This window comes from Cetorhinus maximus, chromosome 9 (assembly GCF_964194155.1).
Source record: "Cetorhinus maximus chromosome 9, sCetMax3.hap1.1, whole genome shotgun sequence".
In the NCBI taxonomy this organism is placed as follows: domain Eukaryota; kingdom Metazoa; phylum Chordata; class Chondrichthyes; order Lamniformes; family Cetorhinidae; genus Cetorhinus; species Cetorhinus maximus.
The window spans coordinates 80,247,419-80,269,554 of record NC_135887.1 but is presented as its reverse complement, the minus strand read 5'-3'; the positions used below and the strand labels follow the sequence as shown (position 1 = coordinate 80,269,554).

At 41.5% G+C, this 22,136-nt stretch overlaps 1 protein-coding gene across 3 annotated transcripts in view; it reads right to left on the bottom strand.

Annotated features, from left to right (window-relative positions):
* Window positions 1-1,524: 1,524 nt before the first annotated feature.
* pidd1 (p53-induced death domain protein 1) overlaps window positions 1,525-22,136 on the bottom strand; it is an 81,340-nt gene continuing 60,728 nt past the window's right edge. For all 3 annotated transcript variants that reach the window (XM_078548935.1, XM_078548936.1, XM_078548934.1), the window contains 6 exons: window positions 17,955-18,078; window positions 15,760-15,878; window positions 11,075-11,182; window positions 10,397-10,469; window positions 8,652-8,778; window positions 1,525-3,200 (listed from right to left, as the gene is read on the bottom strand). In XM_078548935.1, coding sequence (XP_078405061.1) covers window positions 2,963-3,200; window positions 8,652-8,778; window positions 10,397-10,469; window positions 11,075-11,182; window positions 15,760-15,878; window positions 17,955-18,078 — 789 coding nt within the window. In that variant the 3' untranslated portion in view covers window positions 1,525-2,962. The remainder of the gene's footprint in view (window positions 3,201-8,651; window positions 8,779-10,396; window positions 10,470-11,074; window positions 11,183-15,759; window positions 15,879-17,954; window positions 18,079-22,136) is intronic.

Here is a 22,136-nt window from a genome sequence, read left to right as displayed (position 1 = left end):
TGATTTGGAGGGGAACTTCCAGATGTGCTGATCCCATCCATTTGATGTCCTTGTCCTTTTAGATGGTAGTGATCATGGATTTGGAAGGTGTTGTTTAAAGAGCCTTGATGAATTTTTGCAGTGCATCTTGTAGATGGTACACACTGCTGTTACTGTGCGTCGGTGGTGGAGGGAGTGAATGTTTTTGGATGTGGTGTCAATCAAGCGGGCTGCTTTGTCCTGGGTGGTGTCAAGTTTCTTGAGTACTGTGGGAGCAGCACTCATCCAGGCAAGTGGGGAGTATTCCGTCACACTCCTGACTTGTGCCTTATAGATGGTGGACAGGCTTTGGGGAGTCAGGTGAGTTACTTGTTGCACTATTCCTAGCCTCTGACCTGCTCCTGTATTTATATGGCTAGTCCAGTTCAGTTTCTGGTTTAATGGTAACCCCCAGGATGCTGATAGTGGGGGATTCATTAATGGTAATGCCATTGAACATTAAGCAGCGATGGTTGGATTCTGTCCTGTTGGAGATGGTCAATGCCTGACACTTGTGTGGCGCAAATGTTGTTTGCCACTTGTCAGCCCAGCCTGGATATTATCCAGAACATAAACAAAAATACCTGGAAAAACTCAGCAGGTCTGGCAGCATCTGCGGAGAGGAACACAGTTAACGTTTTGAGTCCGAATTACCCATTGTCCAGGTCTTGCTGCATTTGGACATGAACTACTTCAGTATTTCAGGTCGCGAATGGTGCTGAACGTTGTGCAATCATTAGCGAACATCTCCACTTCTGACCTTATGATGGAAGGAACGTCATTGATGAAGCAGCTGAAGATGGTTGGGCCGAGAACCTGAGGAACTCCTGCAGTGATGTCCTGGAGCTGAGATGACTGACCTCCAACAACCACAACCATCTTCCTTTGTTCTAAGTATGACTCCAACCAGCGGAGAGTTTTCCTGCTGATTCCCATTGACTCCAGTTTTGCTAGGGCTCCTTGATGCCACACTCAGTCAAATGCAGCCTTGATGTCAAGGGCAGTCACTCTCACCTCACTCCGGGAGTTCAGCTATTTTGTCCATGTTTGAACAAAGGCTGTAATGAGGTCAGGAGCTGATTGGCCCTGGCAGAACCCAAGCCGAGCATCAGTGAGCTGGTTATTGCTAAGCAAGTGCCGCTTGATAGCACTGTTGATGACCTCTTCCATTACTTTACTGATGATGGAGAGTAGACAGATGGGGCGGTAATTGGCCAGGTTGGATTTGTTCTGCTTTCTGTGTACAGGACATACCTGGACAATTTTTTACATAGCCGGGTAGATGCCAGTGTTGTAGCTGTACTGGAACAGCTTGGCTAGGGATGTGGCAAGTTCTGGAGCGCTTGTCTTCAGTACTATTGCCAGAATATTGTTAGGGCCCATAGCCTTTGCAGTATCCATTGCCTTCAGCCGTTTCTTGATATCACATGGCGTGAATAGAATTGCCTGAAGACTGACATCTGCGATGCTAGGGATCTCTGGAGGAGGCCGAAATGGATCATCCACTTGGCATTTCTGGCTGAAGATTGATGCAAATGCTACAGCCTTATCCTTTGCACTGATGTACTGGGCTCCTCCATCATTGAGGATGGGAATATTTGTGGAGCCTCCTCCTCCAGTGAGTTGTTTAATTGTCCACCATTCACGACTGGATGTGGCAGGACTGCAGAACTTAGATCTAACCCGTTGGTTGTGGGATCACTTAGGTCTGTCTATCACTTGCTGCTTATGCTGTTTGGCACGTAAGTAGTCCTGTGTTATAGCTTCATCAGGTTGACACCTCATTTTTAGGTATGCCTGGTGCTGCTCCTGACATGCCCTCCTGCACTCTTCATTGAACCAGGGTTGATCCCCTGGCTTGATGGTAATGGTAGAGTGGGGGGTATGCGGGCCAAGAGGTTACAGATTGTGTTCGAGTACCTTTTAAGAATCCAACTACACCAGGCCACTTATACTAATTCATTTACTTTACATGGGCCAAATAAACAGTAGGGATGTATATCATCTAAACAACACAAATTTTAGCATGGAAACTCATTAATGTAATTCCTTTGTAAGGAAGCAGAGTATGGCTGTCATTGCAGGCCCACCACCCTTGTCCTGTTTTTTCATTCATGCCGGATGGGGTGGCACACAGCAGCTGGGTGGTGCACCGGAATTCCAATCCATGTTGACCCTTGGTGAGGCTCAGTGATACCAGGACCTTATGCGTCTAAGTGGCAAAGACCCCCATTTTCCAGATTTAAAGTGCAAGAGGAAAGAGTAGCAGGGTGGGATTAGACTAGGTGGCTCAGGTGAAAGAAAACACTGGTGCAGATTTAATGAGTTGAATGGCTAGTTCAATGTGGTAAAATTCCATGGCGCACTGCAGACATTCCTCACCTTAAGGAGTAAAGAAGTTCATTAAACATTTTAAAGTAAGTTCAAGGTATGCTACTCTGGGTAACATCCATGGAATAAAATTGCACATCACTGTGGCTGAAATCAAACTAAATCACACATCAGCGCAAATTGACTGGTACTATCATCAAATCTTGTTGGCCTTCTCCGTATTTCTCTGCAAAACACAACCACAGTGATTCTTGGTATTTATGTGGAATGAGCTCTGCTGAAGTTGCATACAGTGCACCATTTCACATACAATGTTGCCAAGAGTTCACTGTCCCCCATGACACCTCTTGCCAGCAAAAATTAAGGTCTGAAATAGAATCCGGGAACTCCCTTCCTATCAGCACTGTGGGTGTTCTTACGCTGCATGGACCATAGCAGTTCAAGAAGGCAGCTCACCACCAACTTCTCAAGGGCAATTAAGGATGGGCAATAAATACTGGCCTCGCCAGCAATGCCATATCTTGTGAACGAATAAATAAATAAAAACCTCCCTACCCTCAAACACCACCTTAAAGGTTCATATGCACTGTCTACTGGAGCAATGTTTTCCAGGTTATACCATTGCTATAGCTGAATCTTCGTTGCTGCTTTCTTGGCTCAGTCCTACTCGGCGAATGGAATCATGATATTTCTTCCTGCCCAGTTCAATAATACAATGTATTTCTTCAGCAATATCTTCACGATCACTCTCCTTCATTGCCTGAATTAGTTGACTGATGCAGCCTGGTACACTCACGTTGCAGTGCGCCCACTTAAAGAGCATCTCTAAGATTTGCTTGTCCAGGTCGCCCCTAAAGAAAATGAAGTAATATCTTGAAAAGACAAGAACTGGTTTCGAAATAACATTTCTTTTATAGGCAATATCCAAAGAGGCTGAAGTTTCACGTTCAATGGACTTAAATTAACCGTTGCCCACACCCTTTGTTCCCCATCTTTCTGCACTCTCTCCCTCAGTTATAGGTGGGCAGGTGGAATTTAAAGGTTAGAAAAGGATTAGAAATCACAAGAGTGCCACTTCTGCAATCCTCCTGGCACAGCTGGTTCAGAGTAGCATGGGCAGGTGGCACTAGTTAGCCACTGGACTGAGGAGGCTAGAGGGGCCAAAGATGAAGCACAAAGAAACTTAGAGGCATAACACCTTCAAACAGCCTAACAATGATTTTATATACCATACTTAGGGTGTTCACCTGCCAATTTTAGCAAAGAGAAAGCAAGGAAGGAAGTAAAAGCACTGTTCTTTGCTAACTTTAGCAAATCGAGAAAAATATCTGCCCTGATCTCAAAAAATGACATTCTTTGCAAAAACAACTTTAGCACAAAAGTAGTTTTGAGGGCTCAAAGTAAAATTGATATTTTCAAAAAAGCCAAAATATGAAAAATATCAGTTTTCTTCCCCCATGTTTGTATATGGGCACAACAATTTATATAGCGCTGACCAAAATTATTTGCACAGTGCGCTAAATGTATGTATCAGAGCTTCAGATTATTAATTACTCCAACCTAACTAAGTTCTTGTTCTGTACCAACTCTCACCTCTTAAATTAGAAGGTGGCGGTTTCAAGGCCCACCAAAAATCATGTATACTTTAACTAGGTTGATAGTGCTCTGTAGTACTAAGATAGTGCTAAATAGTCAACAGTATTAAATAAGCCATGAAACTGAGATTCCATTTCTGGCTTAGGTGAATATTAAAATTCCCATGTCACTATTCAAAGATGAACAGGGAGCTTCCCCGGTGTTCCCGCAAAATTCCTCCATCAACTAAAACTGCTAAGAAAGATCAACTGGATCATTCATCTAACTGTTGTTTGTGGGATACTACAGTGCCTATTGTTTTATCACCAACACCGAGCCGGTCAGTGGACTTCCAAGTAACCCAATGCAAGCAAAGTGCTTGAAGAGATACTGTATGAATGCAATGCTTGCTTTTCATTTTTTTTGCATCAGTTGTTACTCATCTTTTAGAGAGAAAAACATCTTGTAATGACAAGAAATTGCATTTACATAACATCTAATGTAGAAAAACATCCAAGGACACATCAGAGGTGCAACCAAATGTTTGGTCAAAGAGGTAGGTTTTAAGCAAGGTTTTTTTAAAGCAGAGAGGCAAGTGCAGAACTTTCAAGAGAGAGACTTGAAAGCGTAAGCTTCGGCAACAGGGGTAACCAGCTGTCAATGATTGGGGTAAATTGAGGGGAGGATGCACAAGCAACTTGAGTCAGACTAATGAAGAAATCTGGAGCAGCTAGAAGTGGGATGAGGCACGCTGTAGTGCAGCTGGGGGTTACAGAGATGGGGAGGGATAAAGAGATTTAAATGCAAGGGGTTCAGGATCAATGCAGATCAGTGAGGAAAGAGCTGATACACGAGCAGGACTTGGTGAAAGATTTGGCAACGGCAGCATGTTTTCAATGAGCAGAAATTTACAGGCGCTGGAGGATGGGAAACTGGCTGATGGAAGAGCGTTGACCTAAAGGAGTCTGGAGGTGACCAAAGCATGGATGAAGATTTCAGTTGCTGAAGGACAGTGGTAGCAACAGAAACAGGCAATGTTACAGAGATGGAAATAGGAAATAGAGGCAGATACAAGATTGGAAGCTGAGCTCTGGATCAAGCAGGATGCCAAGGTTGCGGATGGACTAGTTCAAATAGTGACACTGACCATGGACGGGAATAGAGACACTGGCAAGGGACAGAGTTAGTGATGGGGCCAGAAATTATGGCTTCAGCCTTTCCAAATTTTAAGTAAAATAAGCATCATTAAGCTATCGTATTTTTCATAGTATTATTGTGGAAATTGTAAAGTAGATGTGTGTATGTGTGTGTAGCTGACTTAATTAAATTAGAGAAGGGAAATTAGAGAACTGCAAGGTTGAAGTTATCAAAAGAGTTAGGGGTAAAAAGGCATTTGAAATACTAATGAGTGGGGTAGGGTAAAGACAGCAGATAGGGTTTCATTTTTAGAAAAGGGGAAAAGTTGTTGGATTTTCAAAGAGACATCATAATGTTTTTACGACTGGCAAGATAAATAGGGCAAGGTTATTGCGTTGATTTTTCCCAGAAGTGCTGACCATGATGACAACATAAAAGATTTTTATATTTGGGAAATGTAAATTCCAAAGACATGGGAGAACAATGAGATTTACAGATTAAAGAGGAAGAAATATATTTAAAGAAGGAAGGAAGGCTGTGTGTGGGGTGGCCGTGCGAGATCTGAAATGTACACAGTGTAAAACAGACTTGAGGGGGAAAGCCTCTAGCCACTTTGCAGAAGTCTGCTGTTCCAGTCACCAAAATTGTGTTCAAAGCCTTTGAAATTCTACTGTTGAGTGGGTGCTTGTGGTAATCTTGCCTCTTGATTGTCTCTATAAATTGAATACCTATTTTGGACTGTTGCCTTAAAGGGGGTGTATAGTTGGGAGTCTGGTGAATGAGGAATTTTGGGAATTGTTGTAATATTAGGTAACTGTGTAACTGTAATCTCGTGTATGTGTCATTTCTTTTGTTAATTGTTAGGAAAGAGAGATAGTTTAAGTAAGTTATATTTGTATTTGTGGGTGTTAGGAATGAACTTTAGTTTAATGTTTCAGCTTGATTTGTATTTCTGTATGTGTGTGTTAAGAAACGGTCAAATTGAGTTTTAGTTTCACTTTAAAAGTTGCCTGCACTTCTAACGGGTTTTACGACTGTTGCAGCTAAGTTAAACAAACAGGAGTAGGGAAACTGGGCTGTTGCCTAGCAACTGGGGTCCAGAGAGGCAGGTCCCTCCCAGACACACAGAAACAGCAGATTGATTTGGAAGCTGTTTGAGTTCAGTTGGTTTTGAAGACAGCTGCCAGGAGAGATTGGAACAAAGGTAGCCAGTCCCAGGCTAAAGAAAAGTCCCAAAGTCCAGGGGAGTAAAACAGGAGAAAGTCCCAAGCAGACCTTCCAGTCAAAGGAAGGACAGGAACAGGGGATAGGTCCTGTTCTGTGGAAGTGAAAGAAAGGAGCAGAAAGGAAGACTCTAAGGCTCAAGCTTAATGGAAGCAGACTTAAAGTGAGAGGCCAGAAGGCCCAAAGAGATGGCTGAAGATCTGTAACTCTTTGCTATGGGCATGAGAAGCAATGGTGTCCTGTTGACGGCTGAATCGGTGAGAGAGAGTGCGTGACAGAAAGCTTGAATGCATGTGGTGACCCACGGGACAGGAACATTGGAAGGCGAATTTGAAACCCTGTAGGTGAATCCTTGCAGAAGGCGTCTGAGAGAAAGTGTCAATTTGGAAGAAGATTCCAAGGCAAGTTCTTGGAAATTGGAGATTGGAAACTTTCGTGTGAAAGATGGAGTTCAGTGAGACTGGTTGGCTCATGGTGTGGGGGGGGAATTGATGAGAATTCCATAGCATTGTCTGGGGTGGCATCTGTCACTTGGTTTCAGAGAGTGGTGTGTCTTTCTACAGGGTGCTTGTTGGTTTACATGGACTGTGTACTTACTGTGAACCTTGTAGCCACTCTCCACGTATCTAAGCAAACAAATACAAGTCAGGATCTATCAAGCTGGGTTCCACCCTAGGGTCAGGCTTGACTAGTGGTAACCTCAGCTGGGGATCATAACATAATAAATTTTTAATTTAATTTTTAAAATCTCTAACGGTGTTAGTGGACTCATTACTTCTGAATTCAGTGCACAAATTTCAAAACCGTTGTGATAGCGTGGCCAAGTTTCCCTTGTGGATTTGGTCAGCCTGGCAAATACCACCTGCCGTATCATAACATAAGTCAAGGCTCATCCACGAATGGATGACATGCAAGCAGTCTGGCAACATCAAGACAGAGGAGAGGCTAATTGAGGTGGGGAAGGGGAGAAGCAGGGTGTCATCGGCAGACATCTGGAAAGTGACCCCACACCAAGCAACTGCAGCATCCTAAAAAGTATTCTACCTGTGAACAGCTAACTGAGCACATGGCAAGGGTCATCCTGATCTACCCAGCTCAGCTATGTACCATCTTAATTATTTAAATGATGGGGGGGAAGGAAATAAGCTGACAGAGTTCTAATGAAAAATGATATGAACTAAAGGCTATTGATAAATATGCCTTTTGTGTTACTTCATGTGATATATATTTACAAGCTGCATATTTTTCTAGTAAATCCTCAGGCTTCTGCACTTTGCGCCTTAAACAAAGCTAACCAATGTTTTGCTTATGAGAGTGAAAGTTTCAGTGACATACATGAAGTTGATGCCACTGCCCCACGGGCATCTGTTAGTTAACTATTGAAAATTGGATTAAGTAACCCATCGCTCATACAAGGTGACGTTACAGAGTGATTTGTCACAACTGCTGCCAGTTAATAGTCAGTTTGCAGAAAACTGAGATTACAAACTTATCCTACCCAATCTACATGCTCCACCAATCACCACCATTAAACAGCCCAAACTGAGGTGGTCAAACACTGTATGAACTTGGGCATCTTCACCACAATAAAATATCATTGGCCAAGAGGTTATTAGCTGGATCAAAAAATCAAATTCATTCTCCAGGTACCTCAGGAAGCATACATTTAATCAACACAGCATAAAGATGTGTGCTAAAGTCAAAGTTTACCATGAAGCCATATGTCCACCTCACTGCCAGTCTTGCATCTGCTACAGAAAGCATATCAAAAACTGAGGAGGCTCAAGCTGTTCACCATCTTGAATATCAAAGCAACCAACATCAAGGTTCTGCAGGGGTGAGTATCACTGGGATTCAGGCAAAGCTGATAAAGGTGGAGTAACGCTGGATCAGCCATGTGGTGGCAGTGGACGATCCAGTACAGCTGCACCTTTATCTGTTGCCCTTTAGGGAAAACGTAAGTTTGGCATCAAGTGAAAATGGTTCAAGGTCAAGTGCAAACAAAACATAAGCAAATGTGCTATGCCAATGACATACCAGGAATGCGCTGCACATACTGGGTGATTTGGCATGCAGCCATTTGCAAAAGGGTGGTAGATGTCAAAAGGCCAAGTTGTGGATCAGAAAAAGAAAGGAAAGGAGGGCATATCTGAAGCTCACTTTGCTGAGCTTGACTATCAATGTTACAATTGCAGATTTTTTCTGTGCATGAAGTGTTCTTACTAGCATATGTCATTAGAGGGTAAAGAGGGAAACAGGCCTTCTATTGCTGCCGTCCTCTAAATTAATCTGACAACCACCACTGTAGTAGGACAATAAGGTAAACCAAACTAGTGACCATTGTTATAAAGAAGTGTCTTCCTCACCTATTACTATGTCCTATTCTTTCCAATTGCGAATAGGATAATCCGAGATTTATACCAATATTCTGCCATTCCGGCCCGATTCTCCTTGCGATACTCAAAAGATTAGTTTCAGTGAGGTAGCCAGTTTCTGTGCAAAGGTAAAGTAAGAAACCATTTAGAAGAATGTGTAACAGTATCATGAACCTGTGTCCATTCTGTATTTCTAGAATCTTTTTGTTAGCTCTTCCCATTACTAGACTTATGATCATGAATATAGTTTCAACGCATTGTATAAAACTAAATGAGAATTTTCAAGCAGGGTTACTCCATGCCAGAAAATAATAATTGTCAGAAAGATCGTGAGGCACCTGCCCTGGAGAAGGGCATTTGTCAAAGCTACCACCTGTCCATGCCAGTAACAGTCAACTTCATTAAAGGTTGTAATATGCTGGCAGCTCATGACCAGCAGCTGCAGAATGCGAAGAGCAATTATAAATGCCAAATCCACATCATGTGTTCCTAATGCTTTGTGATTGTGGGCGAGACTATCTGCTTTCTCAAAACACTCACAAAGACAACAGGTAAGTTTATAAAAGAGCCAGGAGGCCCAGCCAGTGTCAACTCTGAAACCACTTGTGAGATAACTTTCCAGAAAGGGTCTCACACCAGTGTGTGCTGGAGTCAGATCAGAACCCAATTCCAGGTAGCATTCTTCTGCTGTTTTCACATTGAAACTGTGTGCATTAATGTAAGCGGTAATATAATTCTCCTCAGGCAAAACTGCTAATGACCCAAATTGCTTGGGGGGGGGGACCCTCACTTACCTTCCTTTTGTGCACTTACTTGGTCGATTTACACCTTTCAAGGTAGCAAAAGCCATTAAGATACTGACAGGGAGCTAAAACGCTAGTTATTTTTATAATGCAAATTGGAGACAACACAAAATGAAAAATTCATCAGCAAGTTCAGTTTTAGTTAAAAAAACAAACCTTACTCCTCAATGGGTACATAATATATTTTTAAACAGTTAAATCCAAGCAATAGCCTAATACTATATTTTATGACTCATATCCATACAATCATGGCCAGAAACTGATGTGATCTAACAAGCAATGAATGACAATAGCATTGTTGACATTACTGGTCTATCTTTGGCTTTTATCAGGGGTGGAGTGTCAATAATTTATTAAGTGTTGCAGTTAAATGTATATTTAAGCAATCCTATATATTTAGATTCTACAATGTTCTGTCAGCTCAGTCCTGCAGTCACCATCCATTCAAATCACATAATAAGATTTCATCATGGTTTAATATTGGTTACCATTTTGTGTTTACCACTTAATTATTATTCAAGATGATGCAGAAGGAGGACAAGACACAAACACTGCCTAATAACAACACTTCTCTTTCAACAAAATCGGGTTCTCTTCCTTTTGTTTTAAAATAAAAAATAATTTTGCGGGCAAAAAATTTGCCACACAATCACCATTGAAAATGGTCTAATTTTTACCATCATTCTTGAGAATAGAATGCAGCTACAGTACTGTATTGAATTACATTAAAAATAGCAGAGCCCATAGCAGTAAACCTCTTAAGGCTCTCATTAAGATACAATGCTCAGACACAGGAGAGAAAGCTTACTGGATCTGGGAGTTCATGGTGCTGGCAGACACTGGACCGCAAAAGTAGAAAATGTATTCCATTGTCCAAAACTTCGACAAGCACAAAAAATGCAATTAAATATTTGGAAAGTAATACAATCTCACCTTCATCACCTAGATTTAATGGTGGATAGGATGATTCCATTCTTGACTCATTATGAAGCCTTGATTTCTGCTTCTAGAGAAAATGTAGCAGGTTTTTTAAAAGCCACACTTGAAATGGTGCAAGCAGAAAATGGACTGTATGCAAATAGATCATATTTTAAGCAGTCTAAAGTCACAATTAGAACATTATAGGTTCAATCCCCACTGCTGGATTTGAGCCCATAATCTAGGCGTGCACTTCAGTACAGTACTGAGGAAGTGCTGCATTGTCTGACAGGCTAGTTGTCAGGGCGAGAGATCAAATCAAGGATCTTTTCAGCTGTTACACTACTGCAAATACACTTTAAAGATCGCATGATACTACTTTAAGAAAAAAAAGACATTTTCCTCCAGTTTTCTGGCTGACACCTCTCTCTCAACCAGTCCCACAAAAAGCAGATTAAATGTAGTCATTTTACTGCTATTCATGGGACCTTGCAGTTCACAAAATGGCTGCCACATTTACCACTAACGACAGCCACTGCACTTCTAAGTAATTCCTGAAATGTGATAAAACGTAAACACCAGCCTTTCTCTCTTCTCTTAATAAAACGTATACAGTGATTCTGTTGTGGCAGCTTTTAATCTTGTTTTAATCTTGCAAGAAATGACAACAGTTAAAAAAATGTAGGAGCTTACTGGCAATTTGATTGGCAAAGTGGCCAGCCACATTGAATCTGGGCCTTTTCGCTTCTTAGCAGCTTCCTCGGGTATGTTTTTTGGCAAGGATCCTCTGTAAAAGGAAACCTAGAATGAAGATCAGTAAAACACCATTACATCTTGTAATCTCTGCTTCGTGCACAGGATCCTGTTATTTAGAAAATCCTGATCGGAAGCTTTGTAGTGGTAGTTGGGCTGGCTCTAGAGCTGCTAAATCACGGAGGGGTGCTACACAGGTTCAAATGTGTACTTCCTCTTGTGGCAAGTTCCCAACAGTGGAGGCCAGATGGTTCTCTACAAGGAAGGCTCAGCATTTGTGCACCTCCCAACAGCTCTGCCTCAAGTGAAGCCTCAGAGCCACCCTCCTGTTCATGGTCTCCAGCAGAAAACAGTACACAAAAGAATAAATGAAATACTTCATGACAAGAATACTTTCTCAATTTATTTCCTTATTACTAAGTGCCTGATGTGAAGTCACATGTATTCCCAGAACAATAAGAACATAAGAAATAGGAGCAGGTGTAGGGCATTCATCCCCTTGAGTCTACTCTGCCATTTAATAAGATCATGGCTGATCTTACTGTGGCTTTAACTCCACTTCCACACCTGTCCCCCATGAGCTCTGACTCCCTTGCATTCCCATCAGCTGATCACACACTCAGTTGAGAAAATGATCAATGCATGCATAAAACTTTAAGTGAAGCCAAACAATTTAACATTTAAATTTCATTGTCCAAAGGTTGCCTATTTTCCTAAAACTGTTACCATCCATCAGGAATAAAGAAGTTAAAAGGGCCTTTCTATTGCAGAGGATACTGTAATATTTTCTCCGCACTGCAGCAAACCCAGAAAAGTCAAAGGGTAAATCCAGCAACCACATAGTCCCAGCAGGAATCCACAGTACTGTAACACTGACTGACCCACTCTCCCCTTGACCTCAACATAGATCAAATATATGTATGCACACCACACACACAGAACAGGAACCGCCTCATAATAAAAGGGAAAAACAGAAAACAAGAGTGAATCCATGGATAATCCTCAACACAGCACTGAACACAAAGGATGTTCATTCTCTCTAATACAAGGATGAACAAATAGCAGGAGATTAATGAAAGCATCCCTGCCTTATAAACAAGGGATTAACTAAAATTTAAGCAATGCAACCACATTTCCATTTAATTTCATTGAACTGATAAATCAGGAGTATGAAATGAATTGGTCTGATTTGCAGCCGCTTCAACAACCAACCAGAAACCCTTCGTTAAATGAAAAAAATTCCGGTCTTATGCCTCTGCGTCATTATTAAGCGACTGATATGAAATCACATGTGTCTTCAGGATAATGAGTACTCTCTCATCAGATAATCATCAGTAGAGAAAGTGATTAGCATAATCCTGACATTTTAAAGGCAGCAATACATTTTACGTTTAAATTTTATAAACCACGACCCCGTCTGTCCTCTTAGGTGGATGTCAAAGATTCCATGGCGCCAATTTAAACAGCAAGAGATTTCGCTCCAGTGTCAATATTTATCCCTCAACCAACACCACCAAATAAAAATCAATGGTTATTTATCTCATCCTTGGTTTTGGGACCTTGCTGTGTGCAACTTCCTACACTACAACAGTAATTACACTTCAAAAGCTTCCCTATTAGCTTTGGAGCATTCCGAAGTTGTGAAAGGCACTATATAAATGCAAGTTCTTTTTTTTATTTGCTTTCAAATACACTGGTAACATAAATCCCAAAAAATATTAAAAAGAACATCAAATTAGTCTACAAATACAAAAGGAAAAAGATAATTGTTAACAGAGAGGAGGGGGTCATGAAAATGGTTAACAAGTGCTTTGCTTCAGTATTTGTATTTATTGGGAAAGGGTAAATCTTGGAGTGGTTAAAAATGAGATGAAAGATATTATAATAAATAAAAAGAAAGAATTAGAGAAATTTGTTAAGCTAAGACAGGACAAAATGTTAGGACTTACTGGATGCATCTCAGGAAACTGATGGGAAATTAGGAGAAAAAAGAGCAGAGGCTTTAGAAATATTTCAGAGTTCTATTGAGAATGGACATGTGCCAGGAACCGTGAGAGGTTTTTTTTATAATTTCATTGGGTGTGGGTGTCACTGGCTATGACAGCATTTATTGTGCATCCCTAATTACCCTAGAGAAGGTGGTAGATTTTTTTTTCCTTTATTCTTTCGTGGAATGTGTTCATTTCTGGCAAGGCCAGCATTTGTTGGCCATCCCTAATTGCCTTTGAACTGAATGGCTTGCTAGGCCATTTCAGAGGCCATTGCAGTTAAGAGTCGACCACATTGCTCAGTGGGCCTACAGTCACATGTAGGCTAGACAGGGTAAGGATGGCAGATTTCCTTCCCTATAAGGCATGAATGAACCAGATGGGTTTTTACGACAACTGATGATTGTTGTCATGGTCACCATTACTGAGACTAGCTTTTAATTCCAGATTTTTATCAATTGAATTTTAATTTCTGCCAGGTGGCAGCGAGCTACCTTCTTGAACTGTTGCAGGCCATGTGGTGTAGGTACACTCATAGTGGTGTTAGGAAGGGACTTCAGGATTTTGACCCAGCGACAGTGAAGGAATGACAATATAGTTCCAAGTCAGAATGGTGTGTGGCTTGGAGGGGAACATCCAGGTTGTGGTGTTCCCATGCATCTGCTGCCCTTGTCCTTTGAAGTGGTAGAAGTACATTTGGCAGGTGCTATTGAAGGAGCCCTCGGTGAGTTGCCGCAATGCATCTTGTAGATGGTACACACTGTTGTCAGTGATGGAGGGAGTGAATGTTTAAGGTGGTGGATGGGTGCTTATCAAGTGGGCTGCTTTGTTCTGGATGATGTCAAGCCTTGAGTGTTGGAGCTGCACTCATCCTGCTAAGTGGAGGGTATTCCATCACACTCCTGACTTGTGGCTTGTAGGTGGCGGACAGGCTTTGGGGAGTCAAGGAGTGATTTGCTCACTGCAAAATTCCCAGCCTCTGACTTGCTATTGTAGCGACAGTGACCAACACAATGCACATTTTCGAAAAGGCAGAATAAACTATAGGGTGGTTGAAGAAAGGTGGGAGAAGGCTCATATGGAGCACAAATATCAGCATAGAATGGTTGGGCCAAATGGCCTGCTTCAGTTGTGATGGAATCTGCCTTTTTATATTGGGTTCATAAGTTGAGGCAGCAATGCGCCTGCATGGGTAAATGGTGTGAAAATTTGACCATGGGACCTGAGGAGACGGCACGAAAATTTGCTCAGGTAACTAGGGTTTTGGGCGTGAAAACTAGCCCATGTGGACAGATCAGTCTGGGCGGAAGGAGGTCAGTAGCGCGAGTCTCAGAACAGCCACCAGAGCAGTGGGAGCTCAAAGCTAAAGGGCAGGTGTCAGCTCAATGCAGTTGGGAGATGGGGAATGGAAGAAAGCCTGTGGGGAACGGTTGTCAGGTCAGCAAAGCTGAAGTGGTTGCCTGCTCTGTTAAGCTGGGAGTTGTGGCAGAGAAAAGCCCGTGAGCTGTGGTTGTCTGCTTGGCGCAGCTAGAAAGCTGGGATGGTGCCGGTGATTAGATGCTGGGGTACAGTCTTGTAAACGCAATGGGACCCAATCTAGGGAGAAAAGATTGAGCAGTTGGGAGGTGAGCAATCGTGAGGGCATTATTATTGCCTGGTAGCTAAATGTAGACACGAGAAACAAGAAGGCCTCCAGGCTGAATTGGAGCTGCTGTTGAAGGGAAATCAGAGGTTAATGCCTCAATGGAGAGGAGCTGAAATCCCTCATGCAGAAGACAGGGTTGGAAGGATTTTTTTTACATCACTCGCAGTGATCACTGATCTATGGGTGGGCTGTTTGCGAATATTTTGTGGGATCTGTAATGGTTGCTTTTGCCATTTAAGGTGCAATTTATAGTATATTCAACCACAGTTTGCTTGTTAATTCATATTTAATGCATGTTAATTATGGATGTTGGAGTATAAGATAGATGGTATTGACTATTTGCTTTTTTGACTCTTGTATAGGTAAAATTTCTCTGTTTGTTTAAAACAGTAGATTCCTGTCGCTTTATTCTCTCATTAAATATCTGAGATTTCAAATTTCATCTACTTGAAACAAAAAGTTACTGTTCCTTAGCTGCATCGTGACATGGTGCTGTAAATTCTGTCATTCAGTGTAACTAATTTAACTGTTGCAAACGCTGGAACACACTTCTGTGCTCCCTAATATGGAAAGAAACTGTGAGGGCGACTGAAGGATGGCTGATACAATTAGGTTGCAAATTCAGGACCAGTAAAAGACCTGACTACAGTTTGTAACTGGGTCCCAAGGCCTAGAATAACCTTTTCAAACTGATCAAAATTGGAGTACAGAAAGCATGAGACATGCTGCTTTGGTTCAGGGTCTGCAGACACTTAGTCCCGCTGCTCACCAATTTGAGAATCGTGTTGCACATTCCAAAAAACAGCTTGCTAACATTCCCAGTTACACAATGCACCTCCTGAATGGGCAACACTCATACAGCAGTGGCCCAAAATTAAGCAGCTATCCTGGATTCTGGAAGCAAACATAACGCATCAATAAGTTGTTTAGCTTGTGACTATGGAAATGCAGATTCACAGCAATCTTTTCAAAAAAGAGGGAACATCATTCACCTGTCCTTTCACAGCTTTTGCTTTCCTGTCTGCTGCAGTAGAGACATAAACTTCCTTACTGTTCTTCAGATGCGAGTAAAAAATGAACCCAATCCTCCCATCTACACAGTCTGGCCGATCTGAAAAAAAAAGTACTTAAATGATCCGTTGCACAAATCAACATTTAAAGTATTAACCAGAAAACAGTTAATCATGACGCCAGCATAGATTTTCTCTGTCCCTTCCTAAGTTTGTGTACTGGTCCTGGCAATGAACGATTATAAATTAAATTAAATGTTTGCAACAACTGGCAATTCCTAGCATTTTAGTCATCTTACTCTGTGCACAACACAGGACACCAAGGGTTCTACTTGGGAATACCATTATACAATATGGAGGACAATGTTTACAATTCATATTTCACGATCCAAAGTAACTCAGTACACCATTACACCTCATGTCACAATATGGGAAAGAAAACATTGACCATGATTTTTTTTAAGGCATGCATCAATGATTAACATTGGAATCCTAAATCTAAAGCTCATTTTCTGAGCAAACAATCCTTGCTTCCCCTTCATAGTTTATGTGCCAGGTGTCCAATAGTTTCTGGGTCAGGAAACTCGCTTACTCTTCGTTAAGTGCTAGAAGCTGAGCAGTAATTTACTGCTTGTCACTCAGATCGACCACTGTTAAACTCCATTTTTTTTCCAAAACATATCCCTTTCTCTCTCTCTCTGCAACATCCAGAGCTGGTATACTGCGAATATAAACCCCAAAACATGAGCAGCAAAAAGACCACTTTGGGATGTGGCACAAAGGCTGCATTAACATACATACATACATAAAAATACACACACATTACTTTCAGCAAATCTAGGCCTTGGGAGAGGATACAGAGGAAGTCTACCAGGATGAAACCAGGCGATGAGTGGCTTCAGTTACGTGGAGAGATTGGAGAAGCTGAGATTGTTCTCCTTGGAGCAGGGAAGGTTAAGGGGGGACTGAATGGGCCTATTTAAAATGATGAGGGGTTTTGATGGACAAATGTTTCCTTTGGTAAATGTGTTGGTAATCTGGCTGAATAACCAGAGGGGAAATGGAGAAATATTTTCACAGAGACTTATTAAGATCTAGAATGCGCTACGGTACCTGAAAGGACAGAGGAATCAGATTCTGTATGAACATTCAAAAGGCAATTGGACATATACTTGAAGACAACTAATTTCCAGGGTTATGGGGGTAAAAGGCTGGGGTGTGAGGCTAGACGGGACTGCTCTTTCAGAGAGCTGGCATATGCATGATGGGTCGAATGGCCCCCTTCTGTGCTGTAAGGTTCTATAATTCTAAAACTGTCCCTTCCATTTAAATGACAAAACATGTTTTTGTTTGCCTGTTTTTCCCATTGTGCAATAAGAAATCAAAAATAGGATATAGAATACCACATACCAGAATAGGAGGCATAAACTTAAACTAGACTATCATAGTACTCAAAAAATGAAATTTATATTAAGATAGAATCCTATGCATTATGAAAAAGGTATAAGATGCCATGTGGAGTTATGAACTGAATTACAATCTTGACCACGTTCTCAAGATTAGATGAAGTACTCGAGCTTTATTATTTTGGTTTTTAATCAGAACTCTACAAACAATGTCATGTAGCCTTGAAACACAAATTTTCCTCTGTTTTAACAAAGCTGTAAATGTAGCTTTAAAACTAATTTTTCCTGGAACCATTGTCTCCTGAAAACAGTAATCAAAATGAGAATCCTCAACTCAAAATTATCTTGATTCATCATCTGTGCCATTGTTTCAGAATGAATGCATCAGACTTGCCAAGAGACATCTGGAAAGAGTATTTTAAACAGCCTCCCCCATTTCTCAATTTGTGACCTTGAATTAGCAGCTGTGCAATCAGCCTGTGGCATAATGTGACAGAAAATGTACTGCTCTTCAACTGCAATATAATAAATATCTCCAGCTGTCTACCTGCTTAGAAGGCACATAAATGATAACTACTGGATTGGTGAAATACAGCTCCTGAACTATGAATTTTTATTTGACAGTATATAATTTTAATGTAGACGTATTTTAACATGAATAATTTTATTAGAAAAGAGCTGCAGGCTCCAAAGCAAAATCCTACTGACACTGGGAACCTCATAAATCTCACACATCATTGGATTGAACACCATTCCACTACATGACATTACCTGACTCTATTTCGATCCCTTTTTCAAATCCAGCAAAAAACTCTTCCCCTTCCAACATTTCGACAATATCAGATGGCTCAGGACCACAATACCGGAGCTCCAACTTCTTGCAAACAGATTCAACCTAAGCAATAGAAGGTCACATTAAGAAAAAACAGGCAAATAAAGTCTCACAAGCATTGTGAAATATAGACAAGCATTAATTGCTGGCCTAGCCAGCGATGCCAACATCTCTTTAACGAATAAATAAAAAAAATTGTCTGCAAAGTTGGACAAAGAAATTTGACTGTCCTCCTCATGAAGTGTGTAAAAGGTGCAAGCCATGACTCAATTGACTGAGTTGAAGTCCCACTCCAGAGACTTGAGCACAATATCTAAAGCTGACATCCTAGTGCAGTACAGAGGGGACGCTGTGCTACCAAAGGTGCTATCTTTTTTGTGTCAGTTGTGGCTAGGTTGGTAGTAAACTTGCCTCTGAGTCACAAGGTTGTGGACTCCAGAAGCGTGAACACAAAAACCTTAGCTGACATCTCAGTGTAATACTGAGGACGTGCTGCATTGTCAAAGGTGCCATTTTTCAGATCAGATGTTAAACTGAAACCCCATCTGCCCTCTCAGGTAGATGATAAAGATCTCATGGCACTATTTTGAAGAAGAGCAGGTGTGTTATCCTCAATGTCCCTTAATCAACATCACAAGAATAGATGATCTAGTTATTATTGCATTGCTACTGACTAGGGAATTTGTTGAGCTCAAATAGGCTGCCATGTTTCATACATTACAATAGTGACTACACTTCAGAAGTACTTCATTGGCTCTAAAGCTCTTTGGGATGGCCTGTGGTCATGAAAGGCGCTATGTAAATGCAAGTCTTTCTTTTTACTTTCTCTTTTAGATGAGATGTTAAATCAAGGCCCTACCTGATTTATCAGGTGGAGTTGTCCTGGTCAATATTTATCCTTAAACCAACTTTATCAGAACAGATTATTAGGTTATTATCACACTGCACCTTCCATAAGAACATAAGAAATAGGAACAGGAATAGGCCATTCGGCCCCTCAAGATCATGGCTGATCTTCTTGTGTTCCGATTTCCACATTCACATCTAACCCCGATAACTTTTGATTCCCTTGCCCAGCAAGAATCTATCTACCTCTGCCTTGAAATTATTCAATGACCCCCACCTCCACTGCCTTCTGAGGCAGGGAGTTCCAGAGTCACACAACCCTCAGAGAAAAATTATCTCATCTCTGTCCTAAAAGGGCGAGCCCTAATTTTAAAACAGTGCCCCCTAGCTCTGGACTCACCCACAAGAGGAAACATCCTTTTGACATCCACCTTGTCAAGGCCATTCAGGGTTTTGTATACTTCAGTCAAATCACCCCTCACTCTTCTAAACTCCAGTGGAAACAAGCCCAGTCTGCCCAACCTTTTCTCATAAGGCAACCCACTCATTCCAGGTATCAACCTAGTAAACCTCCTTTGAACTGCCTCCAATGCATTTACATCCTTCCTTAAATAAGGAGACCAAAACTGCACACAATATACGAGGTGCGGTCTCACCAATGCCCTGTATGACTGAAGCATAATATCCTTACTTTTATGTTCAATCCCTCTTATAGTAAAAGATAGCTGTATCTGTATACTAACTTTGTGTGACTCATGAACTAGAACACCTAGATCCCTCTGCACCTCAGAATTATGCAGCCATTCTCCATTTAAGTAATACTCTACCTTTTTGTTCTTCCTGCCAAAGTGAAAAACTTCACATTTTCACACATTAAACTCCATTTACCAGGTCTTTGTCCACTCACTCAGCCTATCTATATCCAACTGCAACCTCATGTCCTTTTCACAACATACTTTCCTACCTACCTTTGTGTCATCTGCAAATTTAGCTACCATGTCTTCACTCCCCTCATCTACGTCATTGATGTAAATTGTAAAAAGTTGAGGCCCCAGCACAGACCTCTCTGGGACTCCACTCATCACATCCTGCCAATCCAAAAAAGACCCATTTATGCATATTCTCTGCTTTCTGCCAGCCAGCCAATCTTCTATCCATGTTAATATGTTAACCTCTACACCATGCGTTTTTATTTTCGTAATAATGTGATGTGATGCAACTTATCAAATGCCTTCTGGAAATCCAAGTACAGTATGTCTACAGGCTCCCCTTTATCCACTGCGTAGGTTACTCATTCAAAAAACTCCAATAAATTGGTTAAATATGATTTTCCTTTCACAGAACCATGCTAACTCTTCCTGATTGCCTTGAACTGTTCTAAGTGCCCAGCTACAACCTCCTTAATGACTGATTTTAACAACTTCCCCATGGCAGATGTCAAGCTAACTGGCCTATAGTTTCTTGCCTCCCTCCCTTCTTGAATAGAGGGGTTATTTTTGCTACTTTCCAGCCTGATGGAATCTTTCCAGGATCTAGAGAATTCTGAGAAAATTAATGCCAGCGCATCGACTACCTTATTAGCCACCTCTTTTAAGACCCTAGGGCCAGAATTTTTAGCTCGATGGGTGGGCGTGTGCCCGACCCGACCGAGCATGAAATGACGCGCATTGTCATCGGCCGAGCGTGCCCGAGTGTCAAGCATCAACGTGGAGTCGCTCGATAGTTCTGTCGGTGGGCGCGCACTGGAGCCAGCAGCGTGCCCACCAACCATTATAAGGTCTACTAAGGCCATTAAGTTATCAACTGTCCTGAATTTTTGGCGAGAAGGCCAAGTGGCCTTTGCATTTTTTTGGAAACCTCATCCAAGGGCAGGATGAGGTTTCCAAAAGCAAATACAAATGAAATAAAATCTTTAATTTTTAATTAAAAACATGTCCCTGCTCATGTGACAGAGTCACATGAGGGGCATGTTTTATTAAATTTTTCTGATGTTTAAAAATGTTTTCAATATTTTGATCATCTCCCTGAGGCAGCTCCATGCCTCAGGGAGATTATTCAGCACTCCTTCACGCACATGCGCGAAGTGCGCGCTAGGCCAGCTCGCACTCCTTCCCCCACCCCACAGGCAGCGATCAATGCTGCCGCTCGCGTATCACACTGGGCGGGCCTTAATTGGCCCACCAGCGTGAAATTGCGGTGCACTGTCGATCGTGGGCGGCAGTCGGCTTCCCAACTGCCCCTGCCAATCCCACATGCCAAGGGCAAAACTCTGCCCTAGGATGTAGTCCATTGGGACCTGGAGACTTGCCAGCCCACAGCTCCATCAATTTTCTCAGTGCTGTTTCCCTAGTGATTTCAATTTCACCAAATTCCTCATTCCCTTTCACTTCCTGATTTGCAGCTATTACTGGAATTTTTTTAATCCTCTTATAGTGAACACAGAAGCAAAATATTTGTTCATTTCTTCCGCCATTTCCTTATTATCTACTATTAACTCCCCACTGTCACTCTCTAGAGGACTAACACTCACTTTGCTTACTCTTTTCCTTTTTAAACACCTGTAAAAACTCTTGCTATCCATTTTTACATTTCTAACTAGCTTCCTCTCATACTCTAATTTCTTTCCCCTGGTTAACCTTTTAAATATTCTCTGTCGTTATTTATATTCTAACCAATCATCTGTCCTGACACTCATTTTTGCAGAGTTATATGCTTTTTCCTTAAGTTTGATGCTTTCCATAACTTCTTTAGTTAATAACGGATGGTGGGTCCTCCCCTTAGAATTTTTCTTTATAATAGGAATGTACTTATTCAGAATACTCTGAAATATCCCCTTAAATGTCTGCCACTGCTTCTCTATTGATCTATCCTCTAGCCTAGTTTCCCAGTTCACTTCAGCTAGCTCAGCTTTCATCCCCACATGGTTGCCCTTATTTAAGTTTATGATACTAGTCTTAGACCCACTCTTTTCCCTTTCAAACTCGATGTAGAATTCAATCATATTGTGGTCTCTGCTACCTAGGGGTGCCTTTACTCTAAGGTCATTAATTAATCCTGTCACATTACACAATACCAAGTTTAATATAACCTGCTCTCTGGTTTGTTCCAGAATATGCTGCTCTAAGAAGCTATCTCGAAAGCACTCTAAGGACTCTTCATCCAACCTACTACTGCCAATCTGATTTTTCCAATTTATGTGTAGATTAAAATCACCATGATTATTGCTGTCCCTTTATCACAAGCACACAATATTTTCTCTTGTATACTTTGTCCTA